We start from the raw sequence: 23,195 nt of genomic DNA on the forward strand, positions 1-23,195 counted from the left end.
CCGGACTGTTTAAGAGTCTCCCCTGTTAATTCCGCGCGCGCGCGCGCGTGTGTGTGTGTGTGTGTGGCGCACAGGCCCGTGGGGGCCGGGACGTGGGACTCCGGGGCTGGCGTCAACGGCGGTTGTGACCGTACCGACCCGGCCTCCCCATCAGGCCTGGTCCTAAACAGGCGCTCGTGGGACGCCCGGGCTCCCCGGAGCTGCAGTTCACGCCCCGTGCCCGGGAGCACAGCAGCCTCCATGGAAGGAGCAGCTTCTCCACCAGGACTCCTCCCAGTCGCCTGCGCCGGAGACGCCTGCAGAAGGAAGGGCGCAGGCGCGGCGGGTTGCGCAGGCGCGGTGCGGGCGGGAAGATGGCGGCCGGGTTCAAGTGAGTGGCGGTGCGCACAGGAGGCGCGGGTGTGGCGCGTGGTGGGGACCCGAGTGCTCGTGGGGCTGCGGGAGAGCTCTGCCCACGGGAGGCGCTGAGCAACAGCGCAGCCAGGATGCCCCGACCTCTTATCCGAGCCCCAGGCCGCTCTCCACGGGAAAACCGGAGTGCCGCCTTTGGAGGGACCTGAGACCTTTGGGGCTCTGATGGAGCCCCAGGCTGCCCACGCGTGTAAACCTCTAGCTCGTGTGTCTGCGAGGGCGTGCACTCACAGCTGCTGTGACTTCTGTCTGCGTGTAGTTGACGAGGCCACAGGAACCTCCCGTAACTGCAAAAACACAGTCCTTGGTGGTCGCTAATGCAGATTACCGCACGGCATCTGTTGCCGAGTCCCCAGCTTCAGAACTAGAGTTTCGTTGCCGACACCCAAGTGAATCCTCTTCAAAGTGTGTCCAGGGCCTTGGACTCCGGTCCCCTTGACCGGGGCACAGTAAAGGGGACCGATGAAGACGGGTTGCTACTGTTAGGCCTTTTTATTACTATGGTTAACACCTGAGCGTGTGGAGATTGATGCCCCAGCGTCACACCCTTAAGTGCTGGCTTTAGACTCTGGGATGCATACTGACGGACTTTAACACATTTTTACCATATTTCAGAACTGTGGAACCCCTGGAGTATTACAGGAGATTTCTGGTGAGTAGAGGCGATTTCGTATGTCAGACCCTTTGATAAGTATACTTCAAGGCATAGTTTTTCAGTTCCTTTAAATTATTGGGGCTTAATGTGTTCTCCTCTGCATAAGTGGAAAAATATGTAATCTATTTTCTTATACACATTTAGAAAGAAAACTGCCGTCCTGATGGAAGAGAACTTGGGGAATTCAGAACCACAACTGTCAACATAGGTGAAGATATACTTCATTTCAGTTGCTATGACACCCGGCCCTCTTATGCTGTGTGCCACCTTTCCCCCAGCCAATTATACTATCTATGCGTGAGGTATTTGGTGATGTTAAAAGCTTATTTTATATTAGCTTTGTCGTTGATCTAAGCCTGATTAGCTCAAATTGGGGGTCAGAGGAAAAGAGATTAAGTAATGATACCATTTTCAAATCACTGATCTGAACCTGTCAGAAGTTCCAGAGGCAACTTTAGAGGTCGAGCCAGATAACCATACAGACTAAAGCATCTGAATGACTTTGTAGTCAAATAAAATGCATTTATTCATTCTCCTTTACTTTTTTAGAAGGTTGTTTATACGTGCCGTGTTCCCTTTGCAGGCTCCATCAGCACTGCCGACGGCTCTGCCCTCGTGAAGCTGGGGAACACCACAGTCATCTGCGGAGTGAAAGCAGTAGGTTGGCTGGTGTCTGGTGACGGCCCAATTCCAAATTAGCTTCAGACTCACAAGGTCGTAGTTAATTAGGGCTCGGAATGTAGATCTACCCCGACCTGGGTGTACCCCTTTCCAAGGCAAATAACTGAATCTCAGCACCTCGTACTTTAAAATGTTGGTAAGATTGTTTTGAAATTAGCTTGTTACTGTGTTAGCTTTTAGCTGTCCATAGTCTTTGTTACTCTTAAATGAGCAGTAGCTGTCTGCTGGCCGCCTGCTCTTGGGAGCACCTTAGGAGCTTTGCTGGTTTACTGGTCTCCACCTCCTGCTCAGCCCATGAAGTTCAGTAGCCCCTTGGTTTGTCAGGCTCATAACAGAGTCTGATGACAAAGCCTGTCCTTTCTGACATCACACTCAGCGACTTTCCTCTTTTAGAGGTCTGTGGTCACTCTGAAGCGATAGCTATCAGAACATGTACTCCTTGCCAGCTTTCTACTTGGAACTTAATGGTGCTGTCTCATTTGGGCCTTGGAAATAGCCCCTGTGAGTAGGCAGGTACTGTTCACCTGTCCTCATAAAAGCAGAGAAATGTCTAAGGTCAAATAACTTGCCCCAAGCCTCTGAGCCTAGGAAGTATGTGTCTACAGCTGAGCTGGGCTACTTACTATTAGTTGTCATACTTGTGACTCCAGCTAGTTAGTAAGTCTAGCCATGTTGTATCATTTGGGATTAAATTCAGATTCTCGGCTCCTGAACAAGTGCACAGATGGGGCAGAGCCCATGGATCCTCATCATGAGGATGAGCAGCAGTCTGTTCACGCTGCCCTTCTTTGACTTCCTGTGAGCCATTGGGAAGGGCAGTGCCAGTGTCCTTGATTCCCCCAAGCACTCTAGATACTGATCGTGGGGTATTGGCCTGGGAGGTCTTCAGTACAGCGTCTGTAACTAACTCCTAGACTGTCTTCATGGTTTTGAATGGCTCCTTTCATTAGAATACATTTCTTTGCTTTTGTAGGAGTTTGCAGCACCACCACTAGATGCGCCTGATAGAGGATATGTTGGTGAGTTAAATGCGCTTGTAATTTTAACAAACACACGAGTAAGCTTAACGTGAACTCTTGTAGTGGAGTTCTGATAATTGAGGTAGTGGTCAGAAATAATGTCCCCTCATCCCAAAGCTTTCTGCTTGTTCGATAACAGAGGTAAGGTACACCTCAGAACTTCGCCAACTCATGTGGGTTGTCTCAGTTTACACTGAGTTGTATACATTCCTTATCCAAGGATGAGTTGTCGGTAAAGGCCATCAGTGCGGACTGAAATCTATCTGCACTCAGCTTAGACTCGGCAATATTTTTGTCTTGGATTATCTTTTCTTTAAGGTAGGAACCAACATTAAAAACTTTAATAGTTAGTTGTAAGCAGAGAACGGTTTTGCTACACACAGGTATTTGGGGGAAGAAAACAGAAAAATTGTAAAGAATTATGATTGAAGCATAATAAGCTTTTGAAGCAGTGTGGGAAAACTTTAGACAAGTATAAATTTCCTTTTCTCGGAGCTTGGCAATCTGAGAAAAAGTCATTTTAACACTGCTGTGCTTTCCACCCAAAGAGTCTAGTACCCATTGCCTGTGCTATGGGCAGTCCCTGTGCTAGGAACCTTATCGGGGACCTCTGAGTGCCAGCCTCAGTGTCCCTTCAGAACTCAGATTTACAGCAAGCGCAGGACTTAGATCTGAGGGTGAAATGAACTCTACTCTGTACTTGTCTGTACCAGTTTCATTACTCTTCTCCTGCTCTCTATTCTGGAAAGTTCCCAGTTTATATACCCAGGCAAAGCAAAGGCAAATCTCTGAGCTTGGACCTCCCTTTCTCTCTGAAAGTCCCACTGTGATCTATATGAAAGACTCCTTTTCTGGCTGCATGCCCAGCGCCTTGCCAACTGAGTTGATCTTCATTGCACTCGTTCTGGTGGGTCAGCCTTCTGCTCTATCAGCTGAAATCTCACTGCATGATTCCTATGGACCACAGCAGAACCTCAGCTGTCGGGGAAGTTTAGTTCCTAGCTGCAGTGTTTCTTTCAGTTCCTAATGTGGACCTACCACCGCTGTGTTCGTCGAGGTTTCGGACTGGACCTCCTGGAGAAGAGGCCCAAGTAGCCAGCCAGTTCATTGCGGATGTCATTGAAAAGTAAGACTTTTATGAGGAATTTTTACCACCGTGCATTATTATTATTATTATTATTATTTTTTTTTTTTTGGTTTTTCGAGACGGTTTCTCTGTGGTTTTGGAGCCTGTCCTGGAACTAGCTCTTATAGACCAGGCTGGTCTCGAACTCACAAAGATCCGCCTGCCTCTGCCTCCTGAGTGCTGGGATTAAAGGCGTGCGCCACCACCGCCCGGCTTACCACCGTGCATTATTAAATGTTTTGCCTTCATATTTATTGTGTTCTTTATCATTAAATCAAGCTCACAGATAATTAAGAAAGAGGACTTATGCATCTCTCCAGGCAAGGTAAGAACAGACTGAACTCTTATGAACTCTGAAGTGACTGTGTGCATGTGCTTTAATATGGTAGTAGGGATGAATCAACAACTTTAAATCCTGAGATTCTAGAGTTTAGAAGGGATTTTGTAAAAGATCATTATTCCATAATTGTCTAAATAAACATAAATCCTTTCCAACTGGGTATTAAGTTTGATGAGCTAGGGTCACACTGTGTACCTTGGCTGATTTTTACCTCCTGGTCCTTTCCCCTAATCTCCCTAATGCTGGGATTACAGGTTTTTGCCATTGTGTCCAAGTAACAAGTAATAAATAACCTGTCTGGGAGCTAACTTTCAAGCTAAGGTTAACTCACACACACTTTTCCTCTTTAAAAAAAAAAAAAAAGGCTTTTATTATCCCTTAGATCAGGTTTTGCTTGATATTTATAGTGAACCCATGTGGAATCTTCCTATAGTGCCTTCCTTTACTAATTTATAGTGCTAACTAGCACGTAAAACCTACATTGTACATCGAGAGCACAGATTACAGCTGGGCCTTTCACTTACTAAGTAGCAGCAAGAATAAACCTTCCTCTTTGCACCTATAGCTCTACTTAGGGAAAGGACAAGTTTATCACTTGTTGGTTTGCTTGTCAAAAGCCTAGCTTACCCATCCTGACCACTTTGACTTCGTACTTTATAAATGATAGGGGAAAAAATTTAGGCTTTCAAATCTTACTTGCTTATCTAATCAACGGTTCTGTAATTCTTAAGCCTAAGGCAACAGCACTATTCAATTATCAGGTCTAATTTACTTTGTGTGAACTGTTTTAGCTTGCTTGGGTCCTATACTGTGACCTTATTTGCCTAGACTACGATGGAAATATTTTGGATGCCTGCACGTTTGCTTTGTTAGCAGCTCTAAAGAATGGTAAGCAGCCTAAATGAAGCATTTTCCTGCTAATCCGGTCAGAATCCAGCTGGTCAAAACCTTTGGCAAGGTTTTCTTGAGATGTAATCGTCATTCACATGTTTGTGCTGTGAGACAGTATCCCATAACCCAGGCTGGCCTTGAACTTATCCTTCTATCTCAGCATCTCAGAGGCTGAGAATATTTTAAGTATGAACTACCTTGCCCAGCTTGTGCTCCTAAGTTAGATAAATTTACAGGGTTTTCTGAAAGTGAACATCCTAGTTTTATATTCTGTAGTGTTTTAGAACTGCTTTGACTGTTTCCACCTGTAGTTAATAGGGCAGCCGTCCTTCCTAGAATCTGCTGACTTGGATAAGGGATTCTCACTGTAATACAGGTAGCTCATACAGGCAGACATAAATATCACCTGATAGTGATGTTTCCTAGTAAGGGTCTGGGTAGTTTGGTAATGTCTTAGAATATCACTTGTGCATATTCCAGGTCATTCTACGTGACCAGCAATCGACAATAAAAGCCAGGCATAGTTGTCTGTGTCTGTAACCTCAGCACACAGGTGAGGAAGACGGCAATTTGAAGCCAGTTCAGACTGCAGAACGATCCTCTATCTAAAACATCCAACTTAGAGTGGAAGATATAGTTAATAGTACTAGTATAGTCCTAGTTAAACATCAGTCCAGCCTGCTTGCTTCCTTTGTAATAAAACGATACCGAAGAGCAGCACTTACTACTTTAGGAGGGTAGATGACTAAATGAGTATTATAGATACTTTGAGCTGGGCAGTGGTGCATGCCTTTAATCTTAGCATTTGGCAGGGGGATCTGAGCCAGCCTGGGCCACAGAGCGAGTTCTAGGAAAGATAGGACTACATAGAGAAACCTTTTTGGGGGGGAAATAAAAACAAAAAAAAGGCTTGGCTGGAACATAAGGTGTTCTGAAAAGCAGTTTTCATCCACCATAGTTACCTCAATTGTTATGAGACTTAAAATAAAATTATCCTGGTAACAGGTGAGTAGCACATAACTCTTAATTCGAGTGAATTCCAAGCTAAATGGGCTGCACTACATAGTGAGATCCCGTCAAATCAGTAGTTGTTCTGGATAAGCTAAATGGGGGAAGAGTTAAGAAAGGATTGAAATGAAGCTATGTACCACATTCATTTTATGTTTACTTGCCTTTTTCTAGTACAGTTGCCTGAAGTAACTATAAATGAAGAAACTGCTTTAGCAGAAGTTAATTTAAAGAAGAAAAGTTATTTGAATGTTAGAACAACCCCAGTTGCAACTTCCTTTGCTGTGTTTGATGAGTAAGTTAACCAAATGTACCATTCTGGGTTCTAAGCTAATAGCCTTAATCTTGTTATTTAGCTGTCTTTACAAGAAATGTCCTCCAGTTGATCACCAACCCTAATTTGCTGTGGATATCTGAGCCCGGCCCTGCAGTTCCTTTAGTCAGAGCTTCCATCTGCTTGGCATCCTGATGTACAGGATAATTCTATGGTCACCAATTGCCCCTGTTTCTTTATGCCCTTTTTCCTTTATGGTGACAGGTATTGTATAGGGCTGGTTCATACCAGGCAAGTGCTCCATTGCTGAGCTATGCTCCAAGCTCCTACTCTATAAACTTCTGAAACCGTCTCCAGTATTTGCTGCAGAATCTAAGAAATTCCCAAAGCTGAAGAGCAAGGAGTTCCTACGTACTGGGCTGCAGGGTGCTGCCACTCTGGCTTCCTTCAGTCCTGGATTAGCTCTTCCATAGGCTAAAATCAATCCTAGAAATGATACCCTACCCCCTCCATGCACATTGTTTTAATACCTTTTTGTTGTTGTTAATGTAGCACTTTGCTGATAGTTGATCCTACTGGAGAGGAAGAACACCTGTCAACAGGAACCTTAACAATAGTAATGGATGAGGAAGGCAAACTGTGTTGTCTTCACAAGCCAGGTATGTCCTTTCTACTGCAGTGGGAAATAGCTGGGGTGTCAAGTGGGGTGTGGGATGTTTGGCTGCTTAGCTGACGGAAGTTTATGATGGTCTTTGCTGTTTTAGTGTTGTGTGTCATCCTAAACTTAGGACATATCTGTCTTCTAGAGCCTTTCTAAAACTAACCTGCAGGTCTTGAGACCATACCACTTGATTTAGATGTTGTTTGATTTCAAAACAAACACTTGACATGATCTTCAACTTTCACAAAATAATGGAAACACTGAAAACTGGCCTAATTTTTCAGGTGGGAGTGGACTTACTGGAGCTAAACTTCAGGACTGCATGAGTCGAGCAGTTACGAGACACAAAGAAGTGAACAAGCTACTAGATGAAGTCATTCAGAGTATGAAACACAAATGAAGCCACCACAATTGCAAAACAGATGTAAAAATTTTATTTATTACACTGTGCACAGGCTTTTTATACTAAATAAATACCAAACTACATTCTTTTGGAAGATATTTCTAGTAGTTCTTAGATTATTTCTATAGATGGTATATACAAGAAAACATTTAACCATGTAAGAACCACAGAGTTGTGCTTTTGTATAAACTATGCACCATCTATTAATGTAAAATACTGACATCTTAGGAGGAAAATGAAGCAAAAATACAATTCATTCAATGGTCTGTGTTTGTAAAAAACAAAGAAAAGACAAAAGGAAAAAAAAAATTGCTCAGAATTTTGGAGTGGTTGGCATGCCTCGCTTCACTTTACTCTTGGACTGGCCACCTGCATGCCGGTGACGATGGAGCTGGGCTGTCTGTGCGGCTGCTGCTGCCATAGCCATCTGCTGTTGCAAGAATCGCAACTGCTGCAAAACGGAGGGGGAGAAAAGAGATCACATTATGCTAAATGCACAGGTGTGGCCAGTTGCTTCCCAGGAGTGATGAAAACAAGCCTCAGAGTGGAAGCATGGGGGAACAAAGGGTACTCCTCCAAACTAGGACAGTGCAAGAACCTGCTGAGAGCTTTAAATACAATTCTTAAAAATGATACAATTATCTGTTACTTAGCCTTGGCAGTCCATACTGCAGTAATGCAGCAACTGCAGTTACCATTTTGTTGTATAATGATAATTCATAGTAGTTGATCATAGTGTGCTGACACCCTTTCCTAAAATAATTTGCAACTTTTCTAAAGCAATGGGAACACTCCCACAGCATAGAATCATAAAAGTTAATAATTGGCACTTAAAACTATTTCAAAATACGATGCACATTAAAGGGGTGTGTGAAATGTGCCACCAAGACCTTAAAAAGGATTTAAAGTATGCATTGTTATAGTTTACACTTAGTGCTACAAGCTGACTGGCATGTCAGATTTCTAAAAATAAAACTAAGTTACTGACCAATTGCTTTAGCAGGAAAGCCCCACTGCAAAGCAGTATTTTGGAACTTAAGGGTTTTAATTAATCAAATGAAGCTGCTAGATTACTTGAAGCTGCTGCTGCTGCTGTTGCTGTTGCTGCAAGGCAGAGGAGAGCTGGAGTCTCTGCTGAGGAAGGCTTTGCTCAGGTCTGTTCTCGGCAGAGCCAAGCTGAGATAACACTACAGAAGGGGAAAGCAGGCCCGTTAAAAAGTTTGAAGGCAACCAGGATTAGAAAACACAGCATAGACAATGAGAAAAAATAGAAATTACCTTAAGTAACAAATCATACCTATTTCAGAATAAATTTTGTCTCCTGCTAATTAAGGGTATCACTGATTCCAGAACATTCTGGCTATAGAGGGAAGGAAGTACACAGACAAAAGTACTGCATTCCCTCCCCCCCTCTTTTAAGTCTCATCCCAGGCTGGCCTCAGAACTCACTATGTAGAACCAGCTAACCCTGAATTCCTGATTCTCTTTTTCTCCACCTGAAGAACACTTTGGTTATAGGTTTATGCATTGTACCCAGTGTTCTGAAGCTGAAACACTCTAGCACCTCAACTACATTCTGTCTCCATAGCATCCTCGTTGCATCCCAATGGAACGTGATATTGGCTGGACCTATGTCTGAAAGCCACCCTTATATGATGTATGTTCTTTTAAAATACAACATCCAGTGAGCTTGCAGAGATGACTGACAGCTGATTGGGCCATCCCTATCATTCCACATTCTCAAAGAGAGGTGAAAAGGCTGACCAGGCTTAAGTGAGTACAGTTTGTCTACAATTCTTATCACAAATTTACTAAGGCTATTTTAGAAAAATAACTTGTGTGGTAAAGGTACATTAGTTACAAATCTGCATTTGGAAATTCACAAATTCTAAATTACAGCTCTTTGTAAGAAATAGTTTCAAAACACAAGTGTGAATTACTCCTACTAAGGTACATCTAAACTTGAAAACTGGAAGTTACAGAAATCAAAAGCAAGCACACAGGGACAATTTACTGAATCCTCAAATTCCATTATAGCTTTGCTAATCAGTTTTATTAAAATTCTATCTCTTGGCTTATTCAAATGTGAAGTCAGAATTCAATACAGTATTACCTTTTGTTTACCATTTCCTACTTTCATTCATTCCCTACTTTCAAGTGGGAGCATTCAAGTTAGTTTCATATTTATAAACAAGTAGCTTACATAAGTTTTGCTAATTATAAAGATTTAACTCAACCCCCCCCCCCCAAAAAAAAAGATTTAACTCATACAATACAAACTGAGAAAAATTATGCAATGTAGGACAATGTGGTCCCAGGTAATTAAGAAAACAGAATTAACCACTGAAAACTGCTTTGATGGCTTTCTATGAAGTCAGATGGACATGTAAGTTTGCCAGCTGGGGCTGGAAGAGATGGCTCAGTGGTTAAGAGCATTGCCTGCTCTTCCAAAGGTCCTGAGTTCAATTCCCAGCAACCACAACCATCTGTAATGAGGTCTGGTGCCCTCTTCTGGCCTGCAGGCATACAAGCAGACAGAATATTGTACAATAAATAAATAAATATTTTTTAAAAAGAGTTTGCCAGCTAACCACTGTAAAGAGAACATATAAATATGTGAGTCAAAGCTTTCATAATCAGCTGTCAAAGTAATTTTTAAGGAAAAATTCTTGGTCAGTTGTTTGTTAATCTTGTAGTTTACAGATTAAATACTTCAGCCTTTTTCTGATTACTGCTTGCAAGGAAGAAAAGGGAAATAATTTACACAGATCAGAAGGAAGTCAGGATGATACCCACCAGCTGCCTGTGACTGTGGAAAACCTCCTACTCCAGTAAGATTAATAATAGCAGCTTGCTGAGCAGTTAAGGCTTGTTCTTGAGCAGTTAAAACTTGTTCAGATCCCTGAATTTAAAAAAAAAAAAAATAGTATGTTACTTGTGCAAAAATGGCAAAACAAATTGAGCCAGTGAAAAAACAGCATCTCTTTGATGCATGAGGAAGAATAAACAGCTTAGGTTTCGTATAAATTATGAACACATGTAGAAGTAGCAAGCTTGGAATGAACAAAAACAAATGCTAAATTAAAACCTCACATTACTTCCAGAACAGTGCTATTATAAAACAAAAATCCAAAAATGCACAAAAGCAATGCATTGGATACAATTTCTTTCCTAAAATGACCACAAAGATTATACACACACACACACACACACACACACATATATGTATGTATATATCACAAATAGAGATATTTACCAGCAAGCTAGAATAATAACTAAAAACCATGAATAAAAATTAACTATCAGGCTGGAGAGATGGCTCAGTGGTTAAGAGCACAGGCTGCTCTTCCAGAGGTCCTGAGTTCAATTCCCAGCAACCACATGGTGGCTCACAACCATTTGTAATGAGATCTGGCACCCTCTTCTGGCATGGGGGCATGAATACATGGAGGCAGAATGTTATATACATAATAAAAGTAAACAAATCTTTAAAAAAAAACATTTAAAAAAATTAACTATCCACTACTAAAGCATTCAGCAAAAAAAAGAAAGAGTAGAAAAGGTATACAATCAGTATTAACAAAAGAAAGCAAAAAATTGAGATATAGAGGGTCACTTACTAATTAGAGAGGTCAATTAGGCCATACTGATTCTAAATGTCTACACCTAAAGATAAAGCTTCAAAACCAGCTGTTGGTGTTTGAAACTTGTAATCCAGTACTTGGAGGACAGAGGAAAATTACCGTTAAAATCAAATGAGAGTATTTTGTAGAATTAAAATAGAAATATAATGTATCAAAACTTGTGGAAAGCAGCCTAAGCAGAGCTGAGGAGGAAATGAATGGATAGAATTACTCAACTCAGCAGTGTGCCTGTCAGGCTCCTGCTGTAATCCCAGTGCTTGGAACTAATGCAAGAGTTTGGTGCTACCCTGGGCTACAGAGTAAGGGCCTGTTGCAAAACAAACAATATTCACATACGCTAAATATAATAGGTTTCATCACAATAAAGGATAAAGGCCACTATTCGGGATCTTAGATGAAATAACTAAATTAAGATTTTAAGAGTTAAAATAATTTGGGCTGCAGAGATGGTTCAGTGATTAAGAGCAGTAGGTGATCTTCTGGAGAATCAAGGTTTGATTTTCAGCACCCAGTCACCCAGTGACTCACAATCATTTGTAACTCCAGTTCCAAGGGAACGGATAACCTCTTCTGGCCTCCCCAGGTACCATGCATAGCAATGGGACACAGTGCCCATGGTGCATAGACATGCAAGCAAAACACCCATACATATAAAAATAATAAAATTTTAACAAGATTGTCATCTTTGTCTTTTTATCCCTCTCAAGATCATATAAAGTCAGAGAAAATTTCTGATAAATTGTAAGAAAGGCAAGTAAAACTGCTGAACTCTTAAGAGGAAAATAAAGTTTCATCAGTTGAATTTGTCAATCGTATCTCTTCAATATGAATGCAAAAGTATAGCAGAAGAAAGTAAAAACCCCCAAGAGCAGAAGTTAGGCAGCCACCTGTGACGATGTGAAGAGAGTGCTGGCGGGAGTGCACGACAGTGCAGCACGACAGTCAACACTAGTGTCTCAGGGTAAGAGAAGCACTCTAAGACCCAACAAGTTCTTGACACATACCCAAATGATGACCTGTCTGTGGAGACAGCAAGAGATGCAAAAGGACACATGGACCATGATTCCATCTCCCTACATGAGACACTCAGGATGGTTAAGATCAAAAACATAGCACAATGGTGGTGTTTGGACTGAGGACATTATCAGTTGCTTATGGAGTTTCAATTTTGCAAGATTAAAGATACTTTGTGCAACAGTGTGAATGTACTCAATACTACCTAAATGTAAATAGCAAACAGCTGCACTGTTCATGCCTGTTCTCCCAGCCCTTGGTGCTGGGGCAGAATGAATGCTTAGTTACCAGCCAGGCTGGAGTAAAAGCCTGCCTCAAAAACAGCAACAACAAAAGCTCCAACACTATATTTCAGCAAAGGCACTTTTTCCCAAGGATGATCACAGAGCCTAACAGTGGGAGGACAGAACCTACCAGTCCTTTGGACTCATGTGCACCACTACCCATACACGGACATAAAGAAAATAAAATTTGTTTTTTAAAAGTGAAAGTATGGAAGGGAAGGGAAGGGAAGGGAAGGGAAGGGAAGGGAAGGAAGGAAGGAAGGAAGGAAGGAAAACTAGACATCTTATTAGTGAAGCAGAACCTTTAATGTACTAATAATACAGAAAGTTATCAGTTTGTCCTCTGATAAGCCTGCCAGAGGATGAGTTTCATCCACTGAAGACCTGAAGAAATGAAGTTCAAGAGGGCTGATAGAGTAGTTTTCAGATCAGCTGAGACCCTTAAGGTGGGACCCAGGAATAAGTATATTTAGGTTCCTAAATGATTCTACAGAATAGCCAAAGTCCATGAACAATTGTCCCTTCTCTTCAGACTTCAATTTATTTAATTACATTCTGACTGGCAGTGTCTGCTTTTGATTTTGTTCCCACTGCCCAGTACTTCTGGCCAACACAGACAGATCCACTGCAACGGTAATAAATTTCTACAAAGGAACTGGAGAGATGGCTCAGCAGTTGAGTACTGGCTGCTGTTCCAGAGGACCTGAGTTCAATTCCCAACAACTACATGGTGGCTCACAACCATCTGTAATGAGATCTGGCGCCCTCTTCTGGCCTGCAGGCAAACATGCAGACAGAATACTGTACACATAATAAATACATCTTAACAATTATACAAACAGAAGATGATGGGTTAGTCAGTGGGGTCACCTGCCACTACCATTAACTGTTTGCCTGTGTGACACTACTTGTCAAGATAGAGACCTCCATTTAGAGCAGATATCATTAGAAAAACTTGCAGCTACTGGTATTAATAAAGAGAAACAACACAGGAACTATTTCTTCCAACAAACTAAAACAGTGGAAATGTATGAAAAACTTGTCCTAAATTAGTTTCACAGTGAAAATGCAAATACAGAAAGATGCTAAAAATCCCATACCTGCTCCTCTGGCTGCTGGGGACTTGAAACTGAAGGCTGTTGTACAAACTGAGGGAGCTGTGGCTGCTGCTGTTGAGGCTGTTGTACAAACTGAGGGAGCTGTTGCTGCTGCTGTTGAGGCTGTTGTACAAACTGAGGAAGCTGTTGCTGCTGCTGTTGAGGCTGTTGTACAAACTGAGGAAGCTGTTGCTGCTGCTGAGTGTTAAAAATGGGTGAACCACCAGGAAGCTATTCAGAATTTAAGCAAGAATTAGCTACTTCCATTGTTCCCATGTAAAATATTTAAATTCCCTTACAAATATCCATAGATAATTAGCTAGGGGCCAAGCACTCTCCTAGGCTCTGAGGAAACAGATGAAGACAGCAAGAGAAGGACTGGAGATGGAGCTCAGCAACTGCTGGGCCAGCTTTTTATTTATTTATTTATTTATTTATTTATTTATTTATTTTTGGTTTTTCGAGACAGGATTTCTCCGTAGCTTTTGGTTCCTGTCCTGGAACTACCTCTGTAGACCAGGCTGGTCTCGAACTCACAGAGATCCGCCTGCCTCTGCCTCCCAAGTGCTGGGATTAAAGGCGTGCGCCACCATCGCCCGGCTTTGGGCCAGCTTTTAAACTTCCACACACACCACACAGAAGCAAACAAGCTACCTGCGCTTCATCAGGCTACACCCAGGAATTATTTTTAAGTCCTACTGCTTTCTCCCCCTATATTATTTTCAAATATAAATTTCCTGCTTCTAGTTAATAGTCAGCTATCCAAATTTACAGTTTTTAAATATTTATCACTTCTGCCATCCTCACAAAAAAACATCACATACGCTAAGAAACTACAAAGTAACTGGGCATCGTGGCACACTGGAGCACCTATATTCATTCCTAATACCTGGCAGGCTGAGAAGGGAGAGTTCAAAGCCAACCTGAACTTCACAATCTATCCTCAAAAACCAAAGTTATGATTCATAAATTTGTGTATGACAACCCATCTCCCAAATTTGTTCTAGTCTTTTAGCAATAACCCTAAAAATAACCATTTTAATGGACCAGGGTAAGGAATTCTAGGGCTGATTAAGAAAGTGCCTTTACTGTTGAGACCTTTATCTTGCTCTTATTCTGAACCCAAATTAAATTTAAAAAGCAATCCTTTGGTTAAGAAAACCAAACCCACTAAATCTGACACAGTCCAGGCTCAGTATTTCTTTTTTACTAGTAGACAGAGTGGCTTTGTTCTCATCCTTTTTATCTGTCACGAAAGACTTCTCAAGACACATGCTAACATGAAGCAGAATGCTCTAGCTGTGGCCACATTACCAGTGCACAGCTCTGCCACTGGCCTGCACATACTGACAGTGTATTTATACCACACAAACAGTTTTAGTTCAATCCAGACTTCCCTATCAGTTATAGATGAGGTTGGCTGATATGTCCAGTATTGCCATTTCTCAATAAGCCACAGTTCTGTATTATCATCAGATCTTTATCTTCAAGTTTGCCTTTAAGTTCTCTGTAGACAGCTATTTTCCAAATTATTAGTTTAATATGTGACTGTTAAAGAACCGTGGGGAAAAGAGTAAAGCAAGTTGAGGGTAACAGCAGAAAAACACAGAAAGAAGTATCAAGCATCTAATAGTATGTGGCATCTACATTTTAAACAGTCACGCGCACAATGAAAGGAGAGGGAACACTCTGTGGAGGAAAAAAGGAGACCAGTGTGGAAGGAGCAGGGAATAAAGACATGTGAATATAAGTAAGGAAAAGGACATACTATAGTGAAAGCCATTATTTTATATGCTAACTAAAAGAATTACACATAAAGAAGGGGAAGTAGAACAAGAGAGAGTAATGGGATAAGTAACTTGGAGCACACAGAGGAACCAGGAAGTAAAGGAGCTAGCATGGGACTTAGAGTGCTCTAGTCTTTAGTCCTCGTCTCCTCTCTCATGTATTGCTAGGTCTTCAACCTGAGGCCTTGCCCATGTTAAGCAGGTGGTCCGAGCACTTAGGCTCCATTTTCTATCTCTTTAGAGCACATTGATATTGTAATGGAAAAAAGGTAAGGCAGCCCCATGATTCGGTATATATTAGACCCAATGAACATTTATAGAATGACTAGTAGTTATCTATCTACCACTGTATTAAGAAAGTATAATCTTCCTTGGGGGAAATAATGCATACCAAAGTTTTGAAACCTCTAAGCACAAAAACTCAAGGTGAGCTAACAGCACACACATGTCTGCAAGTGTTCGTACTGCCACTACTGTAGGCTGGAGCTTTTCCAGGACCACCTCATTGGGGTAACAAGCTCTTGATCAGACAGGGACTAAAGCCAATGAACGTTGCATCTATAGAACACCTATTATTTTTATTTGCACTTAACTACATAAAGGTAGCAATACACATACCCCTAGAAGATTCCAGATAGACTTCAAATTTTCATATGCTAACATGTATAAATATAGTAGTTTTTTTTTAAAAAAAAAAACAAAATATAAAAATTAAAGTCAAAAGCACTGTTTTATGTTTACCTGGAGTAGATTTAAAGGCCTGAGACTTGAAGTATTCTTTAAACCAAACGGGATACCTGTTAAATAAAAGTAATGGTTATAATAGAACTGAAAGCATTACAAATGAAAATTTAGACTTCAACATATGAAAATACATTACTGTCCTTTCTCCAAATGATTAATTTACACATAATTTAAAAACCCTTCAACAACAAAAGAACTGTTTTATTATTTATCACTATTGACATTTTATTCAAAGTTGCGGGGTACTAGATATCAACTATATTCTACATTTCAGACTTCTTTACTTCTCATACTGTTGAAGAAAGTCATCTATAATTACCTACACATCGTGAAAGGAACAAAACTACTGCCACTGTGCAAGCACATTTTTATCTGCCACTTGTTTACATTCCTCAGTGATATACAATAAATACTAAATTCTGCATTCCAAATAGCAATCATTGCTGGGCGGTGGTGGCGCACACCTTTAATCCCAGCACTCGGGAGGCAGAGGCAGGCGGATGGATCTCTGTGAGTCTGAGGCCAGTCTGGTCTACAAGAGCTAGTTCTAGGACAGGCTCTAAAACTACAGCGAAACCCTGTCTCAAAACAAAAACAAATACCAATCATCAAAATGTTAAAAGAACACTAACTTTTGTAAAGACAAAAACCAAAGTTATGATATAATGGCTTATTAATTCCAAATTTAAGGAAAGGCAAAACAAAGTACTAGCAAGATGACTCATGGGTAGTGGTACTTGCCACCAAGCCCTGGTGACCTGAGTTCAACCCCAGGACTCACATGGTGAAGGACAGAACAGATGACTGCAGGCTGTCCTGATTCTCAACTTCAGCCACAGGATGCTCACACATACAGATATAAAACAACATTCTTGGCAGACTGTATAGCTGACCCTGGTCTCTAAGCATGTGCAAATTAGTGCATACATTTTAACCCAGCGCTCAGGAGGAAGAGGTGGAGAATCTCTCTGAGTTCAAGGCCAGTCTGATCTACATAGTAAGTTCCAAAACAGCCACAGGCACATAGTGAGACCCTGTCTCAAATGGTGTGCCCCACAACACATAAAAATATGTGCAAATTTTGTTCACATCAATCTGAATACAGATGAAAAATTATCTACTCTAGATACAGAGTAGGGAGGAAGACATGGGAAGTTCTTAAAAAATTAACAAAAATATATGTAGTCCTCTATCAGATGTTATTTATAGAAAGAGGTATAGAAAATTGGTATGTGATGTCATCAACACCTTGTACAAGAACCTGAAGAAGTCTCAGATGTGCGCCATTCAGGAAACAGTCCCTGAGGAGAAATGGCTTGTGCTATCACTGCTGTGCAAACATGTATCAGTGCCTGGTATCCACTTAGTGTCTCATTGTGGCACAGCATACAAAGGAACATGACTCCTGCATGCAGCTTCCCAGCTTATCAAAGGCACTGGTAGACTTCCTCTTTCTCCTAAGACCAAGTAAAGTTAGAATGCAAATGACACTGAGTCTGGGGAAAGAATTAAATGGCTTCTCTAAGGACAGCACTGGAGCAATGTAAACCTAGTACCCTAGAAGCTCCTTACACATAAATCTATATATCTAAAATTCTGGATGTGACTTTAATATCCATGGCTCCTTCTCATCAAAATAAGCACAACTAGAATTAGAAAGTAGTAACAACATATTTACGTTATACTTTCTAGGTTTTTTCCATAACCGAGAAAGCTTTTGGTCGGTTTATTTCTGAGCTGCCTACCCATTCATTAAAGGGCATCATAACCAGCACACTTGTGCCCACTGCTTTGGACCACAAGGTAATAACTACTACTATTATAAAGGATGACAATGAGAATGTTCCTAATGACACAGGTACAGTGTAAATACTGTTTGACATGTATTTATTCTCCTATGAGAAAAATTATTATTACTATCACCATTTTATTTCTGGGGAAAATAATATAAAACAGCAACTTCCCAAAATTAGACAAGTAAGAATTTAGGTTTTTAGCTACCATGCCAAAAGCGATACAACACATATTTTTATTGTCATTACTATTGACAAGAAAAAGGTTACTTATTTATTTATTATTATTATTATTTACACAAAGCAGAAGACATGATGTACAAACTTATAGATTTAACAGGTTATAGATTTAACAAGTTTCTTCCCAGAAGCTGTTTGCTAGGTGTATCAGAACTAAAAAAGGCCTTTTAAGTATCTGAGAAATAAAAAAAAAAAAAAAGTATCTGAGAAATAAAACTATGAATAACATTTAGTGTTTTTAGTAATGTATGTCCTTAAAATAACAGCTTTTAAGTCTGGGTATGGAGACACAAACCAGTCATCCCAGTGCCGGGAGGTGGAAACAGGAAGATCAGCACATACCAAGCAGGAAGTCAGTTTTTGAGACCCTGTTGTTGTGAAATATTATTTTAAATTGTGTTGCATTTGTTCATGCTGTGGAATATTTGTTTAATGATGCAAATATGTTTTGCATTCTTTCATGTTACATTTGTTTAACTCCCTGAAGCTGTGTTACCTTGCCTGTCTAAAACACCTGATTCAATAAAGAGTTGAATGGCTAATAGTAAGGCAGGAAAAAGGATAGGCAGGGCTGGCAGACAGAAAGAATAAATAGGAGGAGAAAATCTAGGAGGAGAGGGCAGAGAGGCAAAGGAGGAGGACATCAGCTACACAGCAAGCCATGGAGTAAAAAGTAAAGGAAGGTATACAGAAATAGAGAAAGCTAAAAGCCTAGAAACGAGATAGGATAATTTAATAAAGGATGACTAGAAATAAGCCAAGCTAAAGCTGAGCATTTGTAAGTAAGAATAAGACTCTGTGTGTATTTATTTGGGAGCTAAGTGGCAGGCCTCCTAAAGACCAAAGAGTAAAAACACCAAGAACACCGTATCTTTAAAAAAAGAATCACTACATACAAATAAACACACACACATACAAAAGATAAACGAGAGACTTTCACATGTACTTATTCTAACCTGTCTGAGAAGTTGCGGGCAATGCACTGGGCAGTGCATTTGTTAGGAGACATCCTGAGGGAAGAAGGCCGCTGCCCAGGTTTTTTCCTGCAGGAGTCATGGTGCCAGTGTCACAGCCCAGCATGGAGTTTGAGGCACTCTTCAGAGCGTGGGCTCCACTGCAGGGTAAGGAGCAGAGCATTACACACTAGGAATGCAAATACAGTCTCGCAGTTCTTCAGATTAAAAAACTATAAAACAAATTCTGTCTTAAAAATTAACTTCACCAGGCACTGGTGGCACTCGCCTTTAATCCCAGCACTCGAGAGGCAGGTGGATCTCTGTGAGTTCTACAGAGCTACTACCAGGACACCAAAGTCTATTACACAAAAAAACCCTGTCTCAAAAAAACCAAAACAATAAAAAAAATTAATTCCTAGGGCAGGTGACGTGGCTCAGCAGGCACCTGCCACTGAGCCTGAAGGTGAAGATGGTGGGTGGAAAACCAACCAAAACCTCAAGTCATCCTCTGACCTCTCCATGTGCACTGTAGAATATACACCCCCAAGAAATAGAATAAAAATTTTTTCAAAAAATTCCAATTTCTAGGCTAAGTTTCATTTTAGTGCTAAAGTGTGACAAGCCTGGCTTACATAATGAACACATCCTTAGACATTTCAGAGTGAGGAGAAGTAAAGCCCTGCCCTAGTGATTCAAAGACAATAACAACAGACAAATGACAAAACCTGGGCAACTGTGAAATACACCTGTGTGTAGGTAATAGTTTGTTACTAAATTATACTATTCACATGAAGCAGCTCCTAACTATATCAAAATACCATCTTTCAGTGTAATGATGTAAAAATTTGTTCTTAATCTCACAAATAAAACAGTCTTTAACATTGTCAACTTACCCAGCAGAGCTCACTACACTGACGGAGTTAAGCCCAGCAGAGTCAGCCATGACCGGGGAGACCGTGCTTCCTGTTGTTATAGATGTTACCATGGTAGAAAGAGGAATGGTTGTCACAGGCATTGCCTGGCTCAGAGCCCTTTGCTGCTGAGCAAACTGAGTGAACAAAGTGGGCTGAGGGGTGAAGCCTGAATCTTGGGGAGATGGGGTGGCTGAAGGGGTACTAGGAGTTGAGTTCTGAGCATCAGGAGGGTGTGGGGCCGATGAAGGGGTTGGTGTAGGAGTAGATGGCTTAGGAGTTCCAGATCCTGCTCATTGAGAAAAATAAAAATTGCTAGTTTGTTATAAATGGCCGGTCCTTTTTAAAATAAGGTTAATGGAATTTTACTTAGCACTGATAAATTTGTTCCAATTTTTTTTTTTAAAGCAGTGAACTGCAAGTGTTAACTCTCTACAAGATCCATGAGTGTTGCTACACTCAATTACAATTAAGGATGCAGTATATCACCTAAAACCCCACTCCAGATGCTATCACAGAAACAGTGGAAGGACACTTACACTCTACCACAACACCCACTGAAAAGTTAGTCTCCTACATGCTGTCTTTTGTCTACAAGGTTGAAAAGTTAATTTTTGTTATTTATGATTTCAATAGTTCAAGACTTCCTTAATACTGCTTACTTAGTTTAACTGAGATAAACTGAACATTTTTAGTAAGCTACACAAGGTTATCAGTTATATTTGGCACCAAGATATACATTTTAATTCCCAACATACCAAGTTTACCCTGACAAATTTACAAAGAGTAAAGCAAGTACTGTGTAGATAATACTGCATCTTTAACAGTAACTGTGTACTTCTGTTTAAATGTAGAATGTATAGAAAAATCTGTTGTGAATGAAGTATGCACAGTTTATCAACTTTAAAAAAATAAAAACAAAAAATGAAACCAAAAAAGTAAAGCAAAAGCTCTTGAGGTGTTTCCTTTTTAGCTTTCATGTCCTGCAGAAAGAAAGGAGAGAGATGTGAATGTCCAGAAGCTGTCGCCCACCCTGACTTAACACAACTGTGTGCAGCAGACCACCACAATCCACACCCACAACATGAGAAGTATGAAGAAGACTTTCAGAAGATGTATTTATTTTTCTTTGTGCAAAACAAGAAGGCAGAAAAATTACACCTTTTGAGCTATCAGGATGCAGATGTTAAAACTAGGACCATCCTAGCACTGTGCAGTACACTGACAGCACACATTAGCAACCAAGCAAAAAAAAACAAAAAAAAAAAACAAAAAAAAAACCCAAAAACAAAAAAGCTAAAAAACTGGAATCTCCCCCAAATTAGTACCTAATATATTCAGATAGTCATTTGAGGAAATTCTCCCATATTAAACCTAGCACTCCTATATTGCCTCTACTTGTTGTTAAAAAGGGTATCCAAAAGTGAGAATTCTACTTTCCTATGTTCAGATGATCACATTTTAGTGACAGCTTGCAAAAGTGTGGAAGTGCATGCTCTCAAATACTACTCTTCAGTTTATTGCGTATAATCTTGGAACCTGCTGGTGTCTTACACATACAAAGGTAGTACCTCCAATAATTCACTCTCACATTTTCTTTTTGGTATCAGCCACAGTTTATATAGTAAGAAAAAGATACTAGGGGGCACTGAAAATAATACTCTGCAACCTTATTGCCAAGTAATTTTTAAAGAAGATAACAAGCTTATAGGCAACAAGCCTGAAAGAAAGGTATACACTGAGTGCATACATAGATACAGAAAAGCAAATATAATTACATTAAACATGTAATATACACAGCTAACAAGAATTCTACCTGGAGTTTCATGCAACTTATACATTTCGGGTACACAGTGCATTCTGACTTCACCATTCACAGATTGAATAAAAGCTGCCTTCAAGAAACTCTACTGCAAAGCTTTATGAAAATTTTTGCAAGAGTTTAAATCATGACTCACTCTGTGAAGAGCTGGCAGGTGACAGGGCGGCAGGAGAAAGCATGCTGACTTGACTGAGCTCCACAGATGATTTTCGAGAGAGACTTGGCTTAGATGACGGAGGAGGAGTTGGAGACTTAAGGAAGCTGCTGGCCTGTTGTGCTGTAAAATAGTTACCTGGAAGAACAAAAGTTATTTCCTAGGGCTGGAAAGATGGCTCAGAGCACTTGCTAAGCAATCTTAAAGACCAAAGTTCAGACCCCACCACACACCCAAGCCAGCTACCTACAGAAGCAAAGGTATATATATATGCATGAACACACACACAAATAAAATTAAGTCTTTTCCTATATTCATAATTCAAAAATTCTGTGAATTACCAGAGTAAAGTAAGTAACATTTTAGGAAAGAGGTGACTATTAGGTAATATAATCGAGGATAATACCTGAGGAACTATTTCCTGAGCTTGAGGGAAGTTTGATGGGTGGGGGTCGATGTTTTACTCCCTTCCCCAAAACTGAAGACTGAACAGACACCGTCTCAGGCTGCTGAGGAGTGACATTAAACACAACTGTTAATATTAAAGCTAGAATCATTATAATTTCCACATGAAAACAAGTTACAACAGCAAAGTACTCAGTATGAGAACTGCCTCAGTTTCCCATGACATCCACAGACTGTAACATACGTGATGATATGATATGAGACCCAAGAAAAAACAGAAAGTGAAGAAAATCTGTCACCCCTGTCTACCTTCCTTTAACAGGAATAACAGCTTGTACCTATCACTGAGTACTTTTGAAGCTTTCAACCATAAAGCTGAATTATTAAAAAGTTAAAAGTAAAAGCAACTCTTTTGCCCTTCACATTTCTCAGGCTCCTTGAGAAACAAGGCACAAGGCACCACTGGTGTGAACGTACCTCTGTTTCCTCTCCTGGATTGAGACTGGCTGAACCACTAGAGCTATGTGACATCTTCACTGGGCATTTGGCTTCGTTCTGGACCAACTCCTGGTACTGATTGACTACCCTGAAATATTAGGAAAAAATAGGTAAGGATTACCCAAATTTGTCTTGAAGACAAATCATACAGAAAATAAGTAATGTTATTACTGGAAAATAAGTCCCACCAGACTTAATAGAAAAATCAAAATGAGGCACTCCACCGAGTTACAAGCGTTCCCTAATTGTCCAACCACAAGTGCCGCGAAAAAACGGGGGCCTAAAAATGAATTCTCATCAGTTATGTACCACAGATCTACTGTTCCATAGGAGAAAGGCAATTAGTCTGGTCAAGAGTTCAAGGCCAGACTGAGCTA

At 40.6% G+C, this 23,195-nt stretch overlaps 2 protein-coding genes across 11 annotated transcripts in view; one reads left to right on the top strand and one right to left on the bottom strand.

The window, feature by feature from the left end:
• Positions 1-316: 316 nt before the first annotated feature.
• On the top strand, positions 317-7,489 carry Exosc8 (exosome component 8). Its single transcript, XM_041659148.1, has 11 exons — positions 317-370; positions 1,027-1,063; positions 1,211-1,274; positions 1,650-1,723; positions 2,721-2,766; positions 3,787-3,892; positions 4,172-4,217; positions 5,024-5,120; positions 6,306-6,426; positions 6,958-7,064; positions 7,351-7,489. The coding sequence occupies exons 1-11, from the start codon at positions 354-356 to the stop codon at positions 7,464-7,466; spliced, it is 831 nt and encodes a 276-aa protein (XP_041515082.1). The 5' UTR covers positions 317-353; the 3' UTR covers positions 7,467-7,489.
• A 265-nt stretch (positions 7,490-7,754) lies between these two features.
• Positions 7,755-23,195, bottom strand: part of Supt20h (SPT20 homolog, SAGA complex component) — a 35,639-nt gene continuing 20,198 nt past the window's right edge. For 2 of the 10 annotated variants that reach the window (XM_041659141.1, XM_041659140.1), the window contains exons 17-26: positions 22,798-22,906; positions 22,322-22,421; positions 21,898-22,053; positions 19,922-20,228; positions 19,029-19,186; positions 16,037-16,092; positions 13,512-13,739; positions 10,266-10,371; positions 8,544-8,656; positions 7,755-7,920 (exon numbers count right to left, since the gene is read on the bottom strand). In XM_041659141.1, coding sequence (XP_041515075.1) covers positions 7,783-7,920; positions 8,544-8,656; positions 10,266-10,371; positions 13,512-13,739; positions 16,037-16,092; positions 19,029-19,186; positions 19,922-20,228; positions 21,898-22,053; positions 22,322-22,421; positions 22,798-22,906 — 1,471 coding nt within the window. In that variant the 3' untranslated portion in view covers positions 7,755-7,782. Of the gene's footprint in view, positions 7,921-8,543; positions 8,657-10,265; positions 10,372-13,511; positions 13,740-16,036; positions 16,093-19,028; positions 19,187-19,921; positions 20,923-21,897; positions 22,054-22,321; positions 22,425-22,797; positions 22,907-23,195 lie in introns of those variants that run through there. The other 8 variants (XM_041659146.1, XM_041659145.1, XM_041659139.1 and 5 more) reach the window with 6 other exon arrangements.

This window comes from Microtus oregoni, unplaced genomic scaffold (genome assembly GCF_018167655.1).
Source record: "Microtus oregoni isolate MIOR12 unplaced genomic scaffold, Mior012 000010F_ref0000083, whole genome shotgun sequence".
NCBI classification, from domain to species: Eukaryota; Metazoa; Chordata; class Mammalia; order Rodentia; family Cricetidae; genus Microtus; species Microtus oregoni.